At 40.4% G+C, this 22,809-nt stretch overlaps 1 protein-coding gene and 2 long non-coding RNA genes across 5 annotated transcripts; 2 read left to right on the top strand and 1 right to left on the bottom strand.

Moving 5' to 3' along the window:
- Positions 1–164: 164 nt before the first annotated feature.
- LOC135350102 (uncharacterized) lies at positions 165–16,075 on the bottom strand. Of its 2 annotated transcripts, none has more exons than XR_010399078.1 (3): positions 15,996–16,075; positions 652–7,042; positions 165–299 (listed from the first exon to the last, which is right to left on the bottom strand). It is a non-coding gene; the product is annotated as an uncharacterized LOC135350102 (long non-coding RNA). The 2 variants fall into 2 exon arrangements; XR_010399079.1 differs by lacking the exon at positions 165–299 and having other exon boundaries at positions 561–4,177; positions 4,414–7,042.
- Positions 8,938–11,711, top strand: LOC135350103 (uncharacterized). Its single transcript, XR_010399080.1, has 3 exons — positions 8,938–11,085; positions 11,184–11,398; positions 11,487–11,711. It is a non-coding gene; the product is annotated as an uncharacterized LOC135350103 (long non-coding RNA).
- A 331-nt stretch (positions 16,076–16,406) lies between the features above and the next one.
- On the top strand, positions 16,407–22,563 carry LOC135350098 (proton-coupled amino acid transporter 1-like). Of its 2 annotated transcripts, XM_064548812.1 has the most exons (13): positions 16,407–16,618; positions 16,680–16,859; positions 17,273–17,618; positions 17,674–17,764; positions 17,817–17,905; positions 17,972–18,064; positions 18,124–18,208; positions 18,312–18,514; positions 20,567–20,607; positions 20,670–20,773; positions 21,387–21,574; positions 21,676–21,893; positions 21,997–22,563. In XM_064548812.1, the coding sequence occupies exons 3-13, from the start codon at positions 17,278–17,280 to the stop codon at positions 22,311–22,313; spliced, it is 1,770 nt and encodes a 589-aa protein (XP_064404882.1). In that variant the 5' UTR covers positions 16,407–16,618; positions 16,680–16,859; positions 17,273–17,277; the 3' UTR covers positions 22,314–22,563. The 2 variants fall into 2 exon arrangements, with proteins under 2 accessions (XP_064404882.1, XP_064404881.1); XM_064548811.1 differs by having other exon boundaries at positions 16,407–16,859.
- Positions 22,564–22,809: the final 246 nt, after the last annotated feature.

Below are 22,809 nucleotides of genomic sequence, written 5' to 3'. Positions count from 1 at the left end.
TACAACACATACAATACACATACAATACAGCTGGAGTAAATTCCTTGTTCAATAACAATTATTAAGTTCACATACTTTTCATACCAAACATGCGGTACAACACACACACACACACACACAAGTTCAACTCACACTGCTGAGGTTGGCCAGTCAACACTGCACGCCTTGTGCAGGTAAGATGGCCTTGGGCGTATTACCCCATCTTCCCTGCACAACCCAGGGGAACTTGACAGCAGTTCCCGTAATCAAAATTTTTTGCATCTGTGTCAAAACTGTGATTTGGCCTTTCTGCTCCAAGTCTGTACAACACAATACAACACAGCTGGGGTAAATTCCTTGTTCAATAAAATAATTATTAAGCTCACACTGCTGAGGTTGGGCCAGCCGACACTGCACTGCACGCCTTAACTTGTGCACATAGGATATTAGCCTTGAGCGTAAAATCGACAAATGTTTGCCTTAAGTGGAGGAACAAACTAAAACAGTTATAGGATTTGGCTTTGCTGCCTCGTTTTACAGAGACAATCGAGCGGATGCCTTGATTTCCTGGTGCACCCATTAACACTTATTATCAAAACTAAGGTACAAATGTATGCCCACTATCAGCAGAAACAACACAAACGTAAAATTTAATGGCAGGGAAATAATTACTGGAATTGCTTAGTAGCCGAATGTAGAGGACGCACTAGACATTCTCCCGTCAGAACTCTCCTCCTGCTGGGGGATGGATGTTAACACATTGACGCACCTCGAAATCATGTCTAGGCGTTAATAAAACGCAACATATATCCAAGTCCACACAGTCAACCTCCTCCACATCTATCTTTTATGATCACCTCTTTGTTTTGGTTCCTCCTGCCCAAAACACAAAAAAAATGTAAAATGTGGATTTACTAGCCTATAATTTAATATGTCTGCTGACTCCATTATTATATCCCCTCAAAGATTGTGAACTGTACCCTCCCTATACATAACATTACCATAGCTTGCAAGAAACACAAAACCGCCAGACACCTTGCAACTGATCAAAGCACAAAAAGTTTAGAATGATATCACACTCCTCAAAGCTCGCTTCTTACACTCTTTCACTAACAAACAATTCTCTGCAGGATTTCTTCCACAAGCTATCCCCCCTAAAAAGTCGCATCCTTTTGTCGACCTAACTTAGATCCGTATCCTTACAAGGCAACTAAACTTCCTGCTTTTTTTCTACTGCATAGAGGTCAACAAATTAACTCAAACTACAGACTAATCTCACTCCTCTCTCTCCTCAAAAATCATGCAGGTGGTCAAAATAACTGACTTTATCTCATGCCTTCTTTTCTTACACAGTTTTTGGAGTAGGAGGTGTACCAACAGCATGTCGATGCATTGTCTGGCCGACCATAGTGCCATTGCCTATGGAATGTGCCGTGCTTCGGAATGATCAGCATCTGGATACTAGCTTTAGAGCCAACGTGCAAGCCCGGCAGCGAAGCTTATGATTTGCCACAAATAATTTTTTACCGCATACCAGGTTAGAAGTTTTTGTATAGGTCACAAACAAATAAAAAAACTCACCTAGGGGTAAACCTGACATCACACTTTTAACCCTAGATGAAACCCTGACCCCGTTGGTGCCTACTTCATTAACGTTATCCACCACTGAGAATACATTGCCTGAGGACGTTATCAGGGCACTCAGTTTCAAAAATTGTTAGCACCCTTTTACCTGCACTATGCATCTAGCGATATAATTATAATTTGCTATATTACTTCTATCCCAGGTAGATACTGTTCTTACTAGCCTCGTGCTATCACGTAAAAACGAAACAGATCAGAACAGCAAGAGCAAATACCAATAGTAGAATAATCAAGTTGCCATCAAACGACAAAACCACAGCAGACTGCAAGTCATTGATGCTAGCAATGAAAAGTACAGTTTTTGTGTAAATAGGAGAGCGCAATAATTAATCAGAGTCGAACAAATCATACAGGCAAGCGTAGGCGCTATTGAACATGACAATGTGTTGACTTGGCAATCACTGCAATCTTGTTTTCGAGTTCTGCTACAAGCCCTCGGAATTTGGGACACTACAACACAGGATTCTGAAGTACGATCACCAATTATAATTATACATTAATTAATTCACAGAGCAGAAGAGGAATTCCCAGCCATGCACACACATGCAGCATGGAATCAGTATATTGCTGATAATTATATTGAAAATGAACTCGTTTACGGAAACACGTTTGGTTATTTTCACCAGCAAAACCGAGAACTCCTCCACACAAGGAAAACTTCTTTTTTTTAAGTGCCAGAATTTACCGTTGTGCTACTACGTCAGCTACCCCAAACCTGTGGCGGCATGGATGTTTTTACTTTTTTTCAAGAATTACTTCTTGAGCTGCCAGATGTAAAAGGAATACAAAGAACCGCTAAGTTTACTGACTTTGTAAACTATGTACTATCTTAACTTGAAGTTTACCGTCGTATATATACAATATTTTGCCAAAAAAACCTGCACTTGAGCCCCAGCCCCCAGCCCAAGCTTCTCGGTTCTGTATACGGCTAGCTAACAAGGAACAGCAAGCTTGCTACACTATCGTTCCCAAAAAGACACAAGAGTCTACTGAATGGGCAGTAAATTATTTTAATATATGCATGGCTGTAGCATAGAAACAGAAGCCAGGCCGGATGGACCCGGAACAGTTAAAATCATAACTCTCAGTGTTCCTCGAAGAGACAAGAACAGTTACTGCATAGTGAACCCTACCATGTTATGAACCAAAACTGATTATTATCATGCAGCTACAGCTTCGTTTATCATTTCTGTACTGTATATACAGCCAAAAATCCATGAGTCCGGTCCGTTTCAGGCTGTTAGATAACAGACCCGTATCAGGACGTAGCCCACCCATGTCCTGTGTACAGGCCGTTCTCACAGGCTGTAAATAGGACGTTAGCCCACGTCCTGTTTACGGCATGATCTACAGGCCAAACGTCTTGATTACAGGCTGTTTGCCTGGACCTGTCTTTCAGTATGTATGACTACTTGCCTATTTTTGTGTGCAAAAGAAAATACTTATTATGTCTGGTGTGCATGCATGAGGCGCTCCAGAGCCTAATGTTTTAATAAGCATGCGCATACTGGGGGTATTGCAGCTGTATGTCAATGACAAAAAAGGATATCCCAAGCACTTCCAAAGTAAGGCATAAATACAAATTAGTTAATAAGGTGTCCAGTTTGCCTGTAGCCAAAAACAAAGATAAGTGAGTTACTATTCATATACAGTAGTGCCAAAGCAAATCAATTTTAAATACACAGTGGTGGTCCAATTACACACTACACATTGATATCAGTGTACACTTGTAGGAAAAGGTTGGTATTAATCGACATCGGAAACTCCAGCTCACTACAGTCGAGAAAGCACTGACCACTTAAGTAAACGGTTACATTTTGATTGTTCTACAAAAGTCTTTCAAGACAGAAAGGTATACAAATTCCCTTGTTCCAATAATTATACGTGACGGCATTTGTGTGTATACAGAGGGAGATGTCTCTGACAAAGGTCAATGGCGGAATATACCGTTAAAAAAAACAACTGACAACTGAGGCTCACCCGCAACACAACCACTCTACTTATCCTCACTGTAAATCACTGAGAATGTTTATTTAAGGTAAGAAGTTTTGAAGGAAATCAGTGAAAATCTTAGGCAGGTTCGAGAGGAACAAAAAAATTAATACCGGGCTATACGATTGAAAAGAACATGCACCCACGTTTTGCTGTGGAGAACACATCGTAAGGTGTGGACACATGGACAAATTCTCATAAATTGTACATCAATTTTACAATTGCAGGCATCCTTGGGTTCCAAATTGGCAAAGCTCTTTTTGATGTCTGAGAGTAGGCAAGTGGGAGACCCATCAATCAAGGCACAAATGACAGCAGCCATGGACACAGATGATGCAGCAGATCCAGATATTCTGGCTGCAACATTAAAATGGGCAAAGAAGAGGTTGAGGTGACATGCGCATTGGCGAGAGACGCAAGGTACAATTTATCATCAAATAATTGTCTGTGGCTGTAACAAAAGTATTGGTCGCGTAAGTCCTAGATCACCAACCCTACAGAAATTTCCCTTGGAAGAGATGTAGTGATCTGGCCAAGGAGACAGTCAGAACACTGAAGGCCCCTATGGGCGATGAAATTGAAAGAACTTCATGAAAAGCCTGGCACTCCTAGTGAGTACTTGCATTTAGTACACAGAGAACTATCTGTATATGTATATACAGAGGAAGTATGTGATTTGTGAGGGAAAACCCAATCGAAAGCCAAAGGCAACTTTTCGCAGATTGGGTCAGGTGGGACCACAAGTTCCATAAACACAGATGTATGGGCCGATGAGGTAGTGACTGGTACGTAGCTCACCCCACTTGGTCAAGCAGTAGCTCCTTACAGTGCCAGAATCACCTTCAGCTGAGCAGAGCCAGCTTACTGAAACACCACTATATGGTGAGCCAAAACAAAGTAAAACATTCAGATCTATCTATAGACTCTCAGGACTCTGACATACCACGCTGGCCTCACAGTCACAGTGGCACTCCCAAACAAACTTCCAATAATTTATGCTGAAGTACGTATGCTGTATCAATCAAAAGCCAAAGGCCTTCGCAGATTGGGTCAGGAATGTTTATGGACCATAAACACAGATGTATGGGCCCATATATTGGATGAGGAGGTAGTGACTGGTACGTAACTCACCCCACTTGGTCAAGCGGTAGTACTTATTCTCTTTACAGTGCCAGAATCACCTTCAGCTGAGCAGAGCCAGCTCATTGGAACACCGCCATATGGTGAGCCAAAATAAAGTATATGCATTCATCAGATTCTCAGGACCCTGACCATACCACGCTGGCCTCGCAGTAACAGTCACACCTCCCAAACAAACTTGAACTTCCATTAACATTATCTATACTTACGCACTTGCATATTTAATACATACTGTTTCTGGTCTGCCTTTTGCTGTGGAGAAGAGCAGAAGCAAGAAATCCTCGAAGACCAACAATTTCGATCTGGGCGAGCTATTCATTTTTCCACACAGAAAGATCTGATGGATTTCCAAAATAGTAACTGCAATTACATTTCTGCATACACAATCATGTGTTTTTTGGGGAGTCGCTGAATGTTATTCCTAGGACTTGTGTTGACAAGCTCTATACCTATACGTACATGTGCCATAAAATAATTAATAATTATATGGTTGTGTATTATTACGTATAATTTTGGGCGTATTGATTAACCCCTCTTGATTAACTTACCAAATCTCGATGAGTACGTCCATCTTGTGCACAAAGCGAGTTGCTCCTGCATGCATGGCTAGCCTAAGTGCCTGCTCATCAGTCAGTCCCACATACACATCAGTAAGAGTGCTACCTTGAAGAAAGAATTGTCAAAACTTGCCTGGGGACAACCAAGGAAGAAACTGCATGTTGACATTCAAAGTCTTCAAGGGAGTCAATTATTACAATGTAAATACAGATGGTGATCAGGCGGATAATTTGTTGATTCATGAAGGACGTTTATCATACCCACAGATTTTGTCTCGGTATAGTCGTCTTTAAAAGAGAGGGTCCTTAAAGGGTGGAGGGAGGGCTTCAGGCTGACGACAAATTAAATAATGTTCAGTATATGTATTGTGACCTTGTTGTGTGGAGAAAGGACGAGTTGTTTGTACAGTGCATGAATCTACCTTGACTAATTTTAAAGCATCAGATGGGATGGGTACGAAAATTCATAGAACGAACTGGTGTTGAGAGCAATAACACATTAGTCAAACCCTATCCAAAATCTTGAACAAAAAGATTGTCCACTTAAATTGTTTAGCATTAAAATGGAGTGATCGACGTAGAAGCAAGTGGTCCAAGTAATAATCCTCAGCAGCGTGCATACAAAAACGGAGAAAGAAGAAAAATTAAGAGGTAGAGGACAAAACTTTCTCGCGAAACGAGAAGTGGATTTTGTCGCTGTATCCACCCATGTAATTCCGTTGAAAGCGACGTCCCTTATTCTATCTGTAAACCCAGATAGCTTGGTTAGAAAGTTCATGCAAAGAAATGATTTGTTTTAGAACACATACTCACACATCAGTCAAACCATAGATAAAGGCCTGTCAAGAAGTAATCGATAGCTCATTTCCACGTTGTGCCTTCAAACATCTACGACGATATGAAATACCAAACAGTTATGGTTGACAAGAAAGGTCATTACGAACAGAAATTAATGTATATAACATATTACATGTACTTCCGTGTTAATTTCCTTTCAACATTTTTTTTTACTGCACTTTTTGGCAAAATCTATCACTCTAGCTACTGCTTTACAGTTAGTCTATATTTCCTACCACCAGTTGTTTTTATTTATTTTTTTAGAGCATATTAAGGAGCATACCAAAATAATAGCACCTGAAATAATAGCAAGTGAAAGTTAATATTAAGGTAATCCTAACCAAAACAACAAGAAAAATAACAGTGGCATAATTATACCGTATAGCACGAAAAATTCGCTGTTTTCATGAGCAGCAATGCTACACGAATCTTTATCTGTAAACTTATATAATGTGCGAAGATTGAAGGCGTAGCCTGGGAGTGTTTCGGTAAACAGTGACCCACGAAATGCTTTTAGAGGCCATTCCACGAAATTTAAGTGCCTCAAAAATGTTGCACTATACCGTACAGACATAACAGTATAAGGACAATTAATCCAAAAAAAAACCAAGTGAGCAAACAGGAAAGTAAAGAAAACAGGCGAACTAAGTACATTATTTAATTTCCAAAGTGGAACAACATATTTACAAAAAAAAATGACCGATAAGAGACAGTCTTGACCAGCGTTTAGTACAAATCTCAAGTCGATCTAGTTGCGAACTTCTAAACAGGCTCCAGCTGATTGATAGCACTAGAAGATGAGGGGTCCCACACACTGCTACAGTAATCAAGGAGTGGGAGCACCAGTGATTTACAAAGAAGAGAGCATGGACTGATCTGTTTGGTTGAAGTGCCTGTATAACATGTCAAGTTTCTTAACACATGCAGATGTTAGAAATGTGAGGGTTCCAGTTCAACAAGAAAGCTCACCACAATTACTAGGCATACTCACTATGCCAATCATAAGGTTTTGTTCTATATATTATACCTGCAGTATCACATTATTAAAGTTACAAAGGCCAGTGTGCCATGTCCAATTGTAAAGACCAAAAGCTTCCCTCGAAACACCATGCAGTTGTTATTCACTTGAAAGCTCATCACAATCACAAGGTATATATTGCTTACCCACCATACCAAAAGGTTTGTTCTACCTGCAACATTACATCATACTCACTATTATTTTGCTTGTTTTTACAAATTGTGAAGCGCAAGAGAAATATCAAAGCTTCCACAAAACACCACCTGAACGTCATCATACGATTACCAATCACCTGACACAAATAGGCAGCGGTTAACTCGAAGCTAAGGAAAAATAGGCGTAGACTGGTCAATAACTCTTAGCTCGGGACGTCCTCTTAATTGAATGAGACTGAGACTAGAAATTAAAGTTTTGTTTTGCTTAGTTAACTTATTGAAAAAAAAGTCCATCGATCAGATCCATGAAACCTTACAATAATTATATCTGCTGCCATCATAGATCCTGTACATTGTATATATGCCGCCATGCAGTTGCAACCTCGTTCCCAGGCAAGTACTAGATTAATCCATGGCTTGTGAAAGAAAGAGCTTTCAATGTACAGACTTCAGTCTATCACGACATAACGCAAAGAATGACCACTTCCTTAAGTGAAGTGGGAAGTGCGGCCTGGGATCGAGGCTAGTGAGTGTGCAGTATATTGCTCCTCACATTGCCGTCACAAAGTAACCGAGACAGAACATCTCAGAATATTAGAAACCGTCAAATTAGACAGCCTCTAAGTTAATGCCTTCTAAGTTAACAAGGTGTTTCCATTGATGAAATCCGATAATGAATGAATGTTTATGATCTTATGCTCAGTCAATCGCCAAGCAGATCCACCCACTTCCGGCCAAGGATATTATTATTTATTATGAAGTATGAGCGCATGGCATGAGTGCAGCCGGTAGCAACGTTATTAGTTGGTGCATCCATGGCTGAGAATGCAAGAAAATTCTCTAAATACTTTGATGAGCTGGAACAAGGTGTTAAACAGCCATATGTCAAGAAACTAAACTTAGTCAGTAAGACAATGGATGATCCATACACTTTCTCAGCTGCATTAATAACTTTACACTCCGTACCTGCTATCGAATATCCTGACATTTAGGAATTATCCAGAATTTCAAAATTCATTTTAGGAAGCTCTTGATGCGTTTTGTGCTTTCCAAAATTGACGAAACTAATAGTACAGCTTCGGAAATAGCCAAATCAGTAAATTTCCTTAAAGCTATCCGATGCACGAGACTGTGTAACGAAGGAGACAGTCGTCAATTGTTTCAGAAAAAGTGGTGTTATTGCTGCCAATTCTACTGTTGTGACTCGCATCGGTAGTAAATGCTTATAAAGATCTAGATACGTTGTTGAATCAGATGGGTGATGATGATCTATGCAGTACCGATGAGTACATAGGGATAATGACCTATACCCTTTTGTGATGATACGGATGACGAAACATGGGAGGAACAGTTCATTGATAGAGATATTCTAAGTGGCACAAAATCAAAACCCCTTAGAGGGATGGTAAAAACTTTCAACAAGAAGAAAGTTACAAACGGGAATTAAGATTCTAAACAGAATTTCACCAAAGTGTCTTCAGGACATCTGTACGAGCAACAAAAATGACCATCATTAAACCTAACACGAACTGGCTAAAAACTCCTTTATTTACAAATCTACAATTATCTGGAACTCATTAGACGAAGGAACATTATAAAATAACTGTATACTATTTTGTTTATTGTCTGTATTGCTTGTCAGGGCTTTCAGGAAGACCAGCAATATCCATACTATAAATTATACTACCGTATATCTTCTAATTTATCGGACAGCAAAAAATAATTATTTTGGAAATTGTCCGGGTATAATTGGAACAGATTTTTATACAGCATGTGAAGTGTCCGGAATAATTAGAACAAGCAAGCAGCTGCATGCGAGCTAGCTAAGTTTAATAGACCAGTGTGCGACTGAATAGTTGCACTAGCTATCTAAAACTAGCTACTCAAAGCTATCTAACTGCAGCACTCTAAGTCTTGTCTTACTTGCCGTCTGTGAATGGTGAATGTAACTCAACTTTTCAAAGTATTGTCCAGATATTTAGAACAAATGTAATATTAAAGCAATTAGAACAACGAAAATTGCCCAAAAGAGTGTCCGGGGTAATTAGAAGTGTCCGATAAATTAGAAGATATACGGTACTACTAACTGTACACAAGTGTCTTATTAATGACATCCGTTAATGTCATGTATTTTGGTCCCACTCTATTCGGATTAGCGAGGTTCTACTGTAGTAATTATGGCTACGCCCTCGGCATAGGTTGGTTATAAGCCATAGTTACTAGGTCACCAGTCAACAACTGACTTATTTACTACGCAACCACCTTCCTAGCAACAATTCACTCACAGCATTAGAAAAAGAATAGAAAACTACTCTCCTATAACTAACTCTCCTTTGCTTGCAGCCATGACTGTGTGATTTGACCGAATGCTTATGCGTATTATTAACCCAGCACACAAACCCGACTCGCCCATCTTTAAAAGTCACCGCTTCCTTCCACAAACTCGCTTTAAGAGTCAGTTTCTTCACAAACTCGCAGAAAAAGTTGCAAGAGTCACTACTGCCTTCAAGTTCGAAACTGAAGACAAGCTAGCGGAAATGGCAAGGGGATTTACTCCTGAAAACACCAGCAAGGCTATTACTTAATGTGCTTGAACAGTAGGAAAATGCAAGGAATTAACAATACCCAAATGAAACAGACCCTCAATTTCTGAATACCCACCATTCAAGGTTCGCTGTTGAACTAAGGAAGATTAACAGCGACAAGTACCCATGCACCCTCAACCATCATCAGCTACTGTGTGGACTACTCTGGCACGTGAGAATACTACTGGATACCCAAACTTCCTGAATAAGCAGGATTCTTGTTTCAATTAAGCCACTCCAAGGTACCTTAGACTACTTTTTCCACTCATTACACTCTGAGGGCGTAGGTGTACAAGTGAAGCATGCTGACATCTTGTCGAAGAAGAGAAGCTAAACTGTGGAACAATGAATTATCTACCCCAATATCACTTCAAAACGCTGAATTTTTCGTCGTCGGGAAGTTTTTTGCCCTGCGAGGAGGAGTTGAACATCGAAACCTGCAACTGTCACAATTGAAGCGAATGTGTGCTCCAGACCCAGCATATTTATTACGAGAATGTCGACAAAACCAACAGTGGGTCATTTAAAAAGCTATACCGTATAATTTATATATCCTAATTTATTGTACACTTTTCTGGGCAATTTTCGTTGTTCTAATACAACAGACACTCTGGTGCTTTAATTAATTTTACATGTGTTCTAAATATCCGGGGCAATTTTCGTTGTTCTAATACAACGGACACTCTGGTGCTTTAATTTACATGTTATACCTTCTTCTCCAACTGAAATAGATGTAACCGAAAAAAAGAAAAGAAAAAGAGCTGAAAATGCAGCAGCCAAAAAAATTCCATTAGTACCAAAAGTCACTGGAAAACAAAATTCAGGCTGCAATTTCTCTCATTCCTAGTGGTACTATAGTGAGGCAAGAGCAGAGTTTGTTTCAGGTACCTATGGCATCTCTACTCCACAACACCTGCCACAGCTACCACCAGCACCGACTACACCAACTACCTACTCAACCTACTCAATACCAACTACTAACTCAATACCTACCACCAACTCAACCAACTCAATACCTACCACCAACTCAACGCCACCCACCGACACCACAGTTTACACAACAAGACATTATGAGGGATCTTCCCACGAATTAGATAGTTCAATTAGCACCATGGAAAAGTTGAGCGATCGCGTGGAATTGATGGAGAGCAACGGAGGAGTTGAAACAAGCTCAAAGTGTAAGTATATAATTATATAATATTACTTTATCATTAGCATAATATAATTACTATAATTATATGTGAGCATTTGCTAATTATACTGTCTATATATGCAGGGAATGGACAGTTTATTGGAGGGTCACTGTCCCTTTCTGAAGGCCAGCTAGCCACTATAAAGTGCATGGTGCCCTCTCAAAACTGGAAGTATACACCTTACGGAAAGTTCTATCAATGGCCTTTGATGACCGTGAGCTAGGGACCATGTGTGCCGTAGGAAGGAAAGGGGAATAAAATAAAGCCATGGATAAGGAAGACCTTGAAGCCCTGAAAGGTAACTATTGCCGATGTCGAATCCACATTATTATACATGCATGCATAATATGCACAGCTTCCTCCTTTTACTATTTGTTTATACATAGGATTTATCCAAGCCCTGTACCCCGATACCGCTATAAACAACGAGGCATTCAACACGGTTGTGAACAGTGCGTGCTGTGGGGCGAGACACCGATGTGCTAATGGGGCGGATTCGGAGTTGTAGTAATATATACGTGACTTAATAGTGTTAGCTAGTGCATGCATGTTAATTATACTAGGCTGTAGCTATACTCGCCAAGTATATAAAAATAGGTGGCATAATCATTATTGTACATAATTATATATTCTGTAAACATTAATAACTTACATGCTTGTAGTGTGTGCATTTTATCATGTGACCTTCTGTTGATTGAGTTGTTTCCATGGTGACAAATTAAAGAAGTTGCTTGTATGGTGCATACAAGTGGCATATAGCGTAAGGCATTGATTATCGACCTATACCTATTATCGGCCAATCATCAATCAATTATCGACTAGGCTAGTATACGGAGAAATGTAACGGTAATCCGTACTTTTGCAAAGAAGCTATACTCGACTCAAGCATACACATATCAAGAGCCATCGACTTCCAGGTAAGTAGTAAGTCAGCTATGTTGATGGTAAAATGTTTGAGCGTTTGCATTAACCAGAAACTTACTGAATGGCGTCAGTAGCTTGCTTTTTTCACTTGATTTGTATTAGTCTATATTATGTACTAAAATAATGCAGCTGTCCCACTGTAAGAGATGCCCAATAAGAAAAGAAGGGGTTTAAACGTTCGAGTAATTAACCACCACCATCCGTTTCCCACCTTAAGAAAGCAGAGGAGAGGCAACGGATAGCAGAGGAGAAGCAAAAGAAAGCAGCGGAGAGGAGAGGAATCATGCCACAGAAACTGAAAACCGATCAATTCGGAAAAAACCCGTCTTGACAAGGATGAAACTCAACCTTTGCTGTGTGTGTTATGGATCATTTGAAGAAGATAGTGGCACTGGAAGAGAATGGCTAAAATGTAGTTGCGAGAGATGGCGGATCCATGAAGATTGCATCGATACGGACGGTTCTATTGGCAACAAACTTTGTCCTCTCCGCTAGAGTCAGCATGCATTTCTACTATGGTGTTACTAGTATATAAGTGTGCTATACCCGGCCTATAATTTATGTACAGTTGTCATATTTATTGTACTCGTTCAGATATACCTTGGTTGCACAAAAATGAAACATAAGAAATATTCAAGTTTATTTGGTAAAAGGTTGTCAGACCTGCTGAGAATGATGGTGTGCTTTAAATTGCACTGTTTTGCCTTGTTGCCGAGTAACGGCACACTTTGCTGTAGCTAGTCGATAATAGAAAGTAATAAAATGTATAGAGACCGATAATAGATAGCTGTGGACGATAACTAATTGACGTCTGCATGGACTCTTGGAGCTCGTATGGCTCCCTTTCAAGGTGAGAAAGCTTCATAAAAGAATTGCTCGCATGCATACATAAAAATTATAAAGAATTGCTCGCATGTGGCATGCATACATGTAATGAATTGCTTGCATGTGGCATGCGTACGTATATCATTGTAATGTACACAGCCACATACAAGCAGACTGTATGCAAAATTACAAATGCAGCATATATTTAATGCAGTCTGCATACATATCACGCACATATGGCACACGTATTGCATATTACTGTTCGCTCTCATCTTGCACTTGTTTCGCACATGTGACCAAATATCAAGGTGCAGCATATATGTATTAGTTAACGTACAGTGTAGAGGGGTTTACTGTCATAAACCCCGAGGCATTGTGTATTAACTGATATATGTCTCATCTGATTGGCTGACTGGTTGCTATGCATCCAGCTATATAAGCTTGCATGCATGACTACCACATAGCAACACTATTCAAACAAGAAGACAACTAGGAAGAAGAGAGCTCGTCCACACCAGGGCTCCTGTCCACACTCAAAGCCTTGCGCAGCTTGGACAGAATATGAGCAGCCAGCCCCTCCCTCCAAGCGACCGGTACAGAGCCACTCCCCCTCTCTGTGCAATTAGTCAGCCCCTCCCTCCACGTACCTACTAGAAAAAACAACACAGCTAGCTAGCTCTAGACAGTGTCTAGACCAGCTTTCTTTGGCTATGCCAGGCTAGTAGGCAAGCAAAGGTAAGCTTAAAATAGCCACTCCTATGTTATTATGAAACTGGCTTCTTTTTCTTTGAATACAGAAACTGAACAGGCCTAGTGCAGTGGCGTGCAGTACTAGTGCTAGTGAGCAAGGCTCAGCTTGAGCCCTAGCCTTCTCCCAGAGTGTCTCTAAAGCAGCTCCTTCTGCAAGAACACAGCAGAATTTTTCATGAACTAGTCTACAGACTACACACGACTACATGTTTTCATTTATGACATTTTGTTTCTCATGCAAGATATTTCATTCATCGAAAACACCATTATTTTATTTTTGTTGCATAATTATGCTTGAGGTGCCAATTTATGAGCCATTTTCCCTTGTAGCCCTGAGGTGCCAATTTATGACAGTTAAACCCCACTAGACTACATGGCAAAAGTGTAGCAGGTGGGAAATATGCATAATTAAATAATAGTTAGACACTGTTTAGGAAGTTTCTACATGATATAGAAGCCCAAAGGGCTGGTTCTACTATCCCGAACGCAGTGAGGGTTCTACTAGCCCTGAGGACTTCTAAATCATGTGGAAACTTCCTAAACAGTGTCTAAGCATTGCAACCATGAGTATTTAGCCAATCAGATTTGAATGTTCTTATCTAATCTTTGCTACATGATTTTCTAAGTTGGATAGAACACTTCATTTAGCCAATCAAATTGCAGTATTTATGGCAAACTGATCTAACTTTAGTTATAGAAATCACACCTTGGGCTGCAAATGCTGCCAGACGCTCAGGACTGTCAGGCAAATCTTACGTTGTTTGGAATACTGATCAAGGTATTGTCGGAATATTTAAAGCACCGGAGTGTCCGTTGTATTAGAACAACGAAAATTTCCCAGAAAAGTGTTCGGGCTAATTAGAAGTGTCCGATAAATTACGGTACCACTAAAATATTATTTCCGAAATAAGCATCATCTTTTTTTCCTAAATCCTAGCACCTGAATGTGCACGGTTGATGTCTTTTTTTACGGGGTCAATAATTTACAAGCACTCGCTCATTATGTAGTTATGCTATGCTCATTCTAGCTAAGTTCTATGTTGGGTGTAACCCAGAGGAGGATACCGTAGAAACTGGATTATTAGCGCTTACTCGACTATAAGCGTATCTTTATTTTAAGTATACTCGAATTGAAGCGCTTTCCAATTATGCGAAGGTTATTAGTGAAATTTTAGAATTGATTCAGCTAATTTTGTATCTATGAGCTAGTTAGCTTGTACAGTGCATGGTAGCTATATAGCTGGTGATATCCATCTGTAAGGAGTCTCAGGGCATGCTGTTACCTTGTCTGATCATGCTGAGAGAATGTGAGACATGGATGAGGTCCTTTTATTCCAAGTTCCTGGTCAATATGAATGTTTATGATGTAAATGAACTGTAAAATGAACTAGTATGATATAGATCCAGTTAGGGTTGCCTGCTTGCCTTGCTTGCTCACTTTCTAGCCAGCTCTCATCACAGAGACATCCGGTTGCTGGGTGGGGCTCGAAATGACTGCATTATAGGCGCATTCTCGAATATAAGCGTATAGAGCTCTGCTATTGACCCTAAAAGCGCATGCGCTTATAATTCAGTTTCTACGGTAGTCTTAGTCAAAGTTCTTAATTAAAATATACTTCCGGAGGACTTTAATTGCATTCTGATCGTCTACTCTTTCTTTGTCACCTTCAACCACAGTGAATTACAAGGTTTGGAGGTACTAAAGGAAAATTGGATGATCGGAATGCAATTAAAATGTCCTCCAAAAGCAGAGAACTTTTGACCCTGACTATCCTCCTTTGGGTGTAACCTGACTGACCTACTAATTTTAAGCTCGTTAACATTCCTCCACACGTTGAAGTGAAAAAGGTCTATAGCGAGAGTCTACTGTAGTTGGGCGTGGCCCGATATTCTGTTAGATGCGAACTATATGCAGTACATCACATCACTACGCTATGGTTTAGCCACGTCATCAAGTCAGTTAACACCCACTTGAGAATAATAATATTCATAGCAGTGTTACATAATGCAGCAGAACAAATCCAAGATAAGCTTGCAACCCGACCTCCCGTCCTAGATCCTATGGACGGTCGGGCCACGCTCAACTAAGTTTACTGTGCGTGTATGATTTAGACCTATGCTAAATTATAGACTGGAAACCACACCCTCTTTTTTGGGAAAAGGGACTGGCCGGTGACTCAACTATCAACAACTTGTCTTCATTGCGTACTGAATTTTGTGGAAGAGGTTCAGTGCAATTTCCTGCGTTGGGGTTTGGTGATCATGGTATAGGTATGGTAGCTACTGTATTTATGCATACCAAAAAGACAGTGACTAAACTACATTCCAAACATTCCTTTAGGACGAGTCATTGATAGTCACGTACCCGGCCAGCCCCTTTTATATTACTGACTTACTTTGAGTGCATGTGGGAAACGTTCTGTTTTCTGTTTTCTGGCTATTGCAGTCAGTTTCCAGCTGTCGTGTTCATTATGCCTCAGTGCGCATGCGCAAGCACATGGATAAGAAGCCATACCGTCGGCATTTTGTGTTCACATTTCCGGAAGGCAAGGGCCGAGTTTTCGCTTTTATAACGGTTAGGCAAACGGTTGCCTAACCGTTATAAAAGCGAAAACTCGGCCTGGGATCGAGGCTAGGCAAGGAGTAGCTTCTGTGTGCCATGCCGCGCCCAGCGACTCAAATAAAGATAAAGACGGATATCATGTGACAATGACACAATGATGACCGTGTTGGTACATGGTGTTGAGTATATACCGTATATCTTCTAATTTATCAGACAGCAAAAAATAATTATTTTGGAAATTGTCCGGGTATAATTGGAACAGATTTTTATAGAGCATGCGAAGTGTCCGGAATAATTAGAACAAGCAAGCAGCTGCATGCGAGCTAGCTAAGTTTAATAGAACAAGGTACGACTGAATAGTTGCACTAACTATCTAAAACTAGCTACTCAAAGCTATCTAACTGCAGCACTCCAAGTCTTACTTGCCGTCTATGAATGGTAACTCAACTTTTCAAGGTATTGTCCGGATATTTAGAACAAATGTAATATTAAAGTACTGGAGTGTCCGTTGTATTAGAACAACGAAAATTGCCCAAAAGAGTGTCCGGGTAATTAGAAGTGTCCGATAAATTAGAAGATATACGGTAGAGATCTACCCCCTTGGCCGCCGCTAGTCAACCAGATCAGTGCAGTTTGATGTTGAGAAGACAGATACGTTGAACCTCTGACAGTTTTGAACCTCTTCATGAATAATAAGGTGAGTGATAAATACATTTATATAATTTATATATGATTATCATTATTAATGGTTGCCAGCTTTTTCCTAAAACAATAGCAGTCAAAATATTGTTAGTGTTGGCACAAGAAGCCCACTCTACTGTTGGAGTGGGCTTAGTAGGACGTACATTCTAGTTGTAGATGCAAGCCCTCGAGGCGCAGGCTAAGATAGTATCATTTTCACAACGTAACACATATATACATACATAGCCTGGATCCTTGATTCCAGGCCACTTTTTTCTATTCTAAATGGCTAAATTTTCAATACTTTAGACTTTGCACTTGTATTGGGGTGGGGTTATACAATGTATAACCATACGGTTAATGCTGGATTAAGGTTAGTAATCTTACTTTTAGGTGTTGTTAATGTAGCATGCTTTTTTTCCTAAAAAGCTGACATGAGCAAGAGAAACCCAACTCGTCTGGTGAATTTCAGTGAAGAGTCCTCCCCAGTACCCATCATCGCCCATTCGCTTCCAGCCACCTCCCACTACGGAGCTACCAACACATCTCACCCTAGCTACAGTAGCTCTCTGGTCGAACCTGTGTTGGACGACAGTGACGTCATGATGTCAGAAAGCCTAGGCAGCCAGTCTAGTGTCAACATACGTAGAAAGGAGGCTGCCAGGATTATTGGGAGCAGTAGTAAGGGTGGAGACTATATGGATGACAATATCGAGAGTTCATATGACGTCATTCCCAGTGGTAATACAAATAAGAGACAAGATCATTTAACATCGTAAGTCAGTGAATTTGTCCGTAATCACACTTGCACTCTCTCTACCCACATGCAGTGACGCGCAAACACTCATCCATATGGTAAAGGGCAATGTTGGAACTGGATTGTTAGCACTGCCCTTAGCCATCAAGAATGCTGGACTAGCTGTGAGTGTTTAGAAGCCATTATGTCATCTGATTTAGTCCTTGTTATACATAGGTTGGCGGTATTTGTTTGTTGCTACTGGGGATCATAGCCACGCACTGTATGTTGATGTTGGTCGATGTAGCTCACAAGTTAACGAGCAGGTATTAGTGTGGATTAATGTTAATTTGTGATCCACTACATTATATGCACTCTTATTCTTGACACAGACATACTCAGTTTCAAACATTGAACTATGCCCAGACAGCAGAAGTGGCAACGTCTGAACACACGCACAATAAACGTCTTGTGAGAGCTGCAGGGTATGTGGATGCCGTAATGATACACTTATACTTTCACTATTATTGTGTTCAAACCACAGTGTGGTGGTAAACATCTTTCTGATAATCACCCAGTTTGGATTCTGCTGTGTTTACTTCGTGTTCATAGCAGACAACCTCAATCAGGTGTGTTGTAGCTGCCATTGTATGTGATATCACCTGATGATCTGAACTCAACGTATTCCCAAATCGCTTTATTCATTGTTCACCTTCCTGTCTATATTCACAGGTGTTTTGCTCAGCATTTGGAGTATCTCTAGCAGATAAACAGCAGGATGCAATTCACGCCTGGATTGCTGTCATCATCATTCCTATAGTGGTGTTCTGTTGGATTAGAAACCTCGAGAGTCTGTCTCCATTCTCAATCATTGCCAATGCTTGTATCGTCATCAGCCTTATCGTCATATTGTACGACGAAATATACCGCTTCTTGTAAGTTTTAAGTATTACCAAGGGCATATCAACCCAGAGGAGGTACGACTGGCACAGTGGAGCTCTAGCAATTTAGTCTCTTTGGTTGAGCACTAATTATCTGCCCACGTCATGCTGGGTGTACTAATTACTTGAGCTGCACCGTGCCTGTCGGACCTCTTCTGATATCGACCAGAGACAGAGAAATAGAGGGATTGGCAACGAGAGTAACTCACGTGATCATTTCACATTGTTGATTTCCTCTGGGTGTGTACTCAACCATCCTTGATGCGCATTATTTCCCGGCACAACTCCCGCGAAATGAAGTAATATCACTTTTAGTTAGCTATTAGTCTCATGAGACCTTAGAATTGCGTATAGTAAGGCTATACGTGTCCTGTGCTTTATTTAAAATGAAGTCCAAGCGTGGTGCTCTAGAGCTTGAAAACTAGTTATTATTGGTCTGTGCCCCCTTTTAAGAAGCACTGCCGTAGCCATATGATGTTTTGCCTACATATCCTGCTTATTCGTGTCTATGTTGACGAACTGGGCTGTATACATTTCCTTGGTTATAATTTCTTTTGTATGTTTTTTATAACCACAATGCTAAAATGGAGGCCGTAAAAGACGAGAAAGTGTTATATTAGTTTGTGCCCCTTTTAAGAAGCACTGCTGTAAGCCTATGATGTTTTACCTACATAACATATCTTGTTTTGTTTTGTCTCTGTTGATCGACTTAGGCTGCATAAATTCTTGTTTTGATTTCCTTAAGCATGTTTTTTTAATTTTTAGCTATAAATGAAGGCTACAAAAGATGAAAAAAGTCGATGACATAGCGCATCACGGATAATCACATTTTTTCGACCGTAGCCAATCGCTTTCCTTCCTTTATCTCTGTATCGACCCAGATGATGTTGGTCACAAAAGATCACTAATATCAGTTATAAGAGTTAAGAGCCCTTATTCTTGTGATAAAATAGCCCCTTCATGTTATCAGGAGTAACGTTAAGATGTTATTGCTGCTGCAATTTATAAAAGGGGGGTGACCTCACACAAAGGTCGTTGTTCTGTCATGTCAAACTGACCTTTGACCTTTAGGAGCTACTGTACTGTAGAACGAATGTATAGCTCAGCTATGTCATCATTTAAATAATAGTTAGACACTGTTTCGAAGGTGTCTATGGGATTTAGAAGCCCAAAGGAACTGATTTAGTATCCCAAGCGTAGCGAGGGTACTAAAGTGGCTGAGGGCTTCTAAATAATCACATGGACACCGACAAAACAGTGTTTAACTCATTTAGATACTAGTGCGCATGCGCAAACCGCTTGACTACAAATATAAGTACTTGACAACAGAATACTAGGTATACTAAGTAAATAGCAGGTATACTAAGTCCCATAGTATACCGTATAGCGGGTATATTTTGAGGGTATAAATGTTCGCGGTTTTCGCGGATTGAGCCTCTACCGCGAAAATTTATATCTTTATTGAATAGTAGGCGTGTTCAGTATTATTGACCACACCTATCGACAATAAGAGGTGCCTCACCGTTATAGGCTAGGCCGGTGTGGAGGTACAGCTGCATGTTGATGTGCGAATGCGCCAAAAGGCTGGAACTCAGACCACGAAAATAAAATCCGCGAAATCCTTTGTAATGGTCCATCCACGAAAATTTATACCCTCGAAATATACCAGCTATACGGTACCTGCTCTGAGGCACTTTTCCCATGTACTTCCCATGTAGATCTTATCAACTAGTGTCTAAATAATCTACTATATGGTATATTCTGTTCCTTAAAATGAAAAGGTGGCCTGCTTTGGTCAAAGTGGGTTCAAAATTCAAACATTTTAAGTACGCTAATAAAGAAGACATCCCACACCCTCCCACTGCACAATACTTACAGGACGAATCCTTAGGCTTTGTGTCCAACCTCCTCTGATAAGGCATGCAACTTCATGTACAGTAGCCCACGCAAGAATTTTATTACTGGATTAATTATTTTTCTTAGAATGCGTACCTTCTTCTCTTATGTGCCTGCCCTCAGTATTATCTTTGTGTGTGTTTTTCATAGATCCCCTGATCCAAAGTTCAAAGCAGCTGCCCTTCATCCAAGTAAGCCTAACTTGTAAGGCTATCTTATCAGAGTGTCTATTGGTACTGTTGTTGGTATATAGGAAATGCTACTACTGGTGAAGGCATCGTCATGATACCACAGAGCATCACAACAGCAGCTCTTTTCTTTGGAAATGCCATCTATTCATTTGAGGGAATCGGAATGGTAGGTTTACGATAAGATTACTTGGTGACCATGTGAAAACCAAGGAAAGGTTACTCACTTCATGAAAAGTTATGTCATGTTGGCAATTACATAACGAAGTGAGGCAAGCAAAGCCCCCCCCCCCCCAGCCCCAGGGGGGTACAATATCAGTCGATCAGAATAGGCTGGTAAATAATTGGTTCTCTGCAGACGAGTACTGTGACCTTATTTTGGTGGACTCGAAACGTTTTTTTGCGGGTGACTCAAAAGCAATTTTCCTCAGAAGCAGAGATACAACTCGATGCTCTAATGGGTCAGGCCATTTCATGTTTATTTAAAAATTACACGCAGGCATTCTAGTATGCAGCATTGAGTTGTATCTGTGCCAAAATTAATTAGTCGAATGATACCCTAAAAATAACGTTCCAAGTCCACTGACACCAAAGCTAAATCAATAGTCTCAGCAAGAGAAGCTCGACGAAATCCATTATAAGCTCAAGAGGTTCCATTCTCCTTCCTTTGCCTTAATTCACAGCCTTCAATACTAGCTACAATAAGCACTTGACTCGCATTCAATTGTACGCTATATAATTATATGCTTACGGATAAGATTCACTTTTCTGATCATTCATAGGTGCTACCACTGGAGAACAAAATGAAAACTCCTGATCATTTCAAGCGGGTTGTGTACATTGGTATGGCCGTGGTTATTTTCCTCTACCTATTTGTTGGTTTACTGGGCTATTCTGTGTATGGAGATGCTGTTGACGCCAGTGTCACTCTCAACTTGGAGGAAAACTTCGAGCGAGTTGGTGCATCCATGTGAGTAGTATTAATTTTGTTATTGACCCTATTTAAAGACTGCTTTCCGTGGAGCTGCAAGCGATGTTGTCTCACCTCCTATTCATTGTTCCCACATGCAGAGCTTTTCTCATTGCAAAGCTGTTCTATGCCTACGCAATATTTGCATCATTCATGCTGCAATTCTACGTCCCCATGGATTTCCTGGAACCACCAGTCACTAAAGGTATCGACTGGCTCAAAGAGAAGTTTTATCTGGTCTACCGATACCCAAATCATCACCAGTTGTTGAACACCGCTCTGCTGCTGGTCTTTAGGACTTCACTCGTCCTTTTAGTAGGTGTGTTTTAGTTTTAGTCACACTCACATTTTTACACAAGATAGTCCTTACCTATTAAATTATCGTGCCTTTAAAGCTCAATTGCTGAACTGTCTTTCCGTAGCTTTATTTGCGCTGGCACTCCCTGACCTGAGTGACCTGATTGCACTGATTGGAGCAGTGGCAAGCAGTGCCTTGGCCCTCATCTTCCCACCTCTGCTGCACCTGATGGTCTCTGTGCAGCGACAGCACCTGCCATGGCATAGCCAGTACTCCTCATCAATGGTCAAGCAGGTAGCATGGATGACAAAGGATGTTCTAATAATGCTGCTGGGAATCGTAGGAATGGGACTCGGAACGTATGCCTCTATTAATGGTTTAGTAGGCTACTTTAAAGATGACAGCAATTCTCCTAATATTTGTGTAAATTTTATGCAATGAACCAGACTGAACGTTTGTTATTAATTCTGATACAGTTGAGAACTGCAATTTACCCCCCCCCCCCCCCTACCCGAAATTTACTGTTGGTGTATAAACAGAGTAGAATAAATTATTGTTATATCGTGTATAATAAAACTGTATTGTCACACATGTATTCAACACCCTCATAGCTTCTCTTTTTTTTTCTGACTAGAAAAGAATCAAATGTATATGTGTATATAATTATACAAATTAAAGCTAAGCTTACATATTAATGTGAAAAAACAGAAGGCGAAACATGTAAAACTGAATGTTCATTCGCAGAAGTTTTAATAGTTCTGAGTTGGCCAGGACCATTGAAGGGTGGTTCTGTGTACAACTGGAGCGGGATCCTTGGATGCATTGAATACCTGAGCGTGAGAGAGAGAGAAGATGATTTGGCTCCCAGGACAGTGTTCTAGCTGTAGATTTTGTTAGGCTAACCTTTCGTAGAACACATGCAGTGACCTGGTTGGCC

This window comes from Halichondria panicea, chromosome 16 (genome assembly GCF_963675165.1).
Source record: "Halichondria panicea chromosome 16, odHalPani1.1, whole genome shotgun sequence".
Taxonomy (NCBI): domain Eukaryota; kingdom Metazoa; phylum Porifera; class Demospongiae; order Suberitida; family Halichondriidae; genus Halichondria; species Halichondria panicea.
Note: the sequence above shows the minus strand (reverse complement) of the source record. Positions and strands in the feature narration are given on the sequence as shown.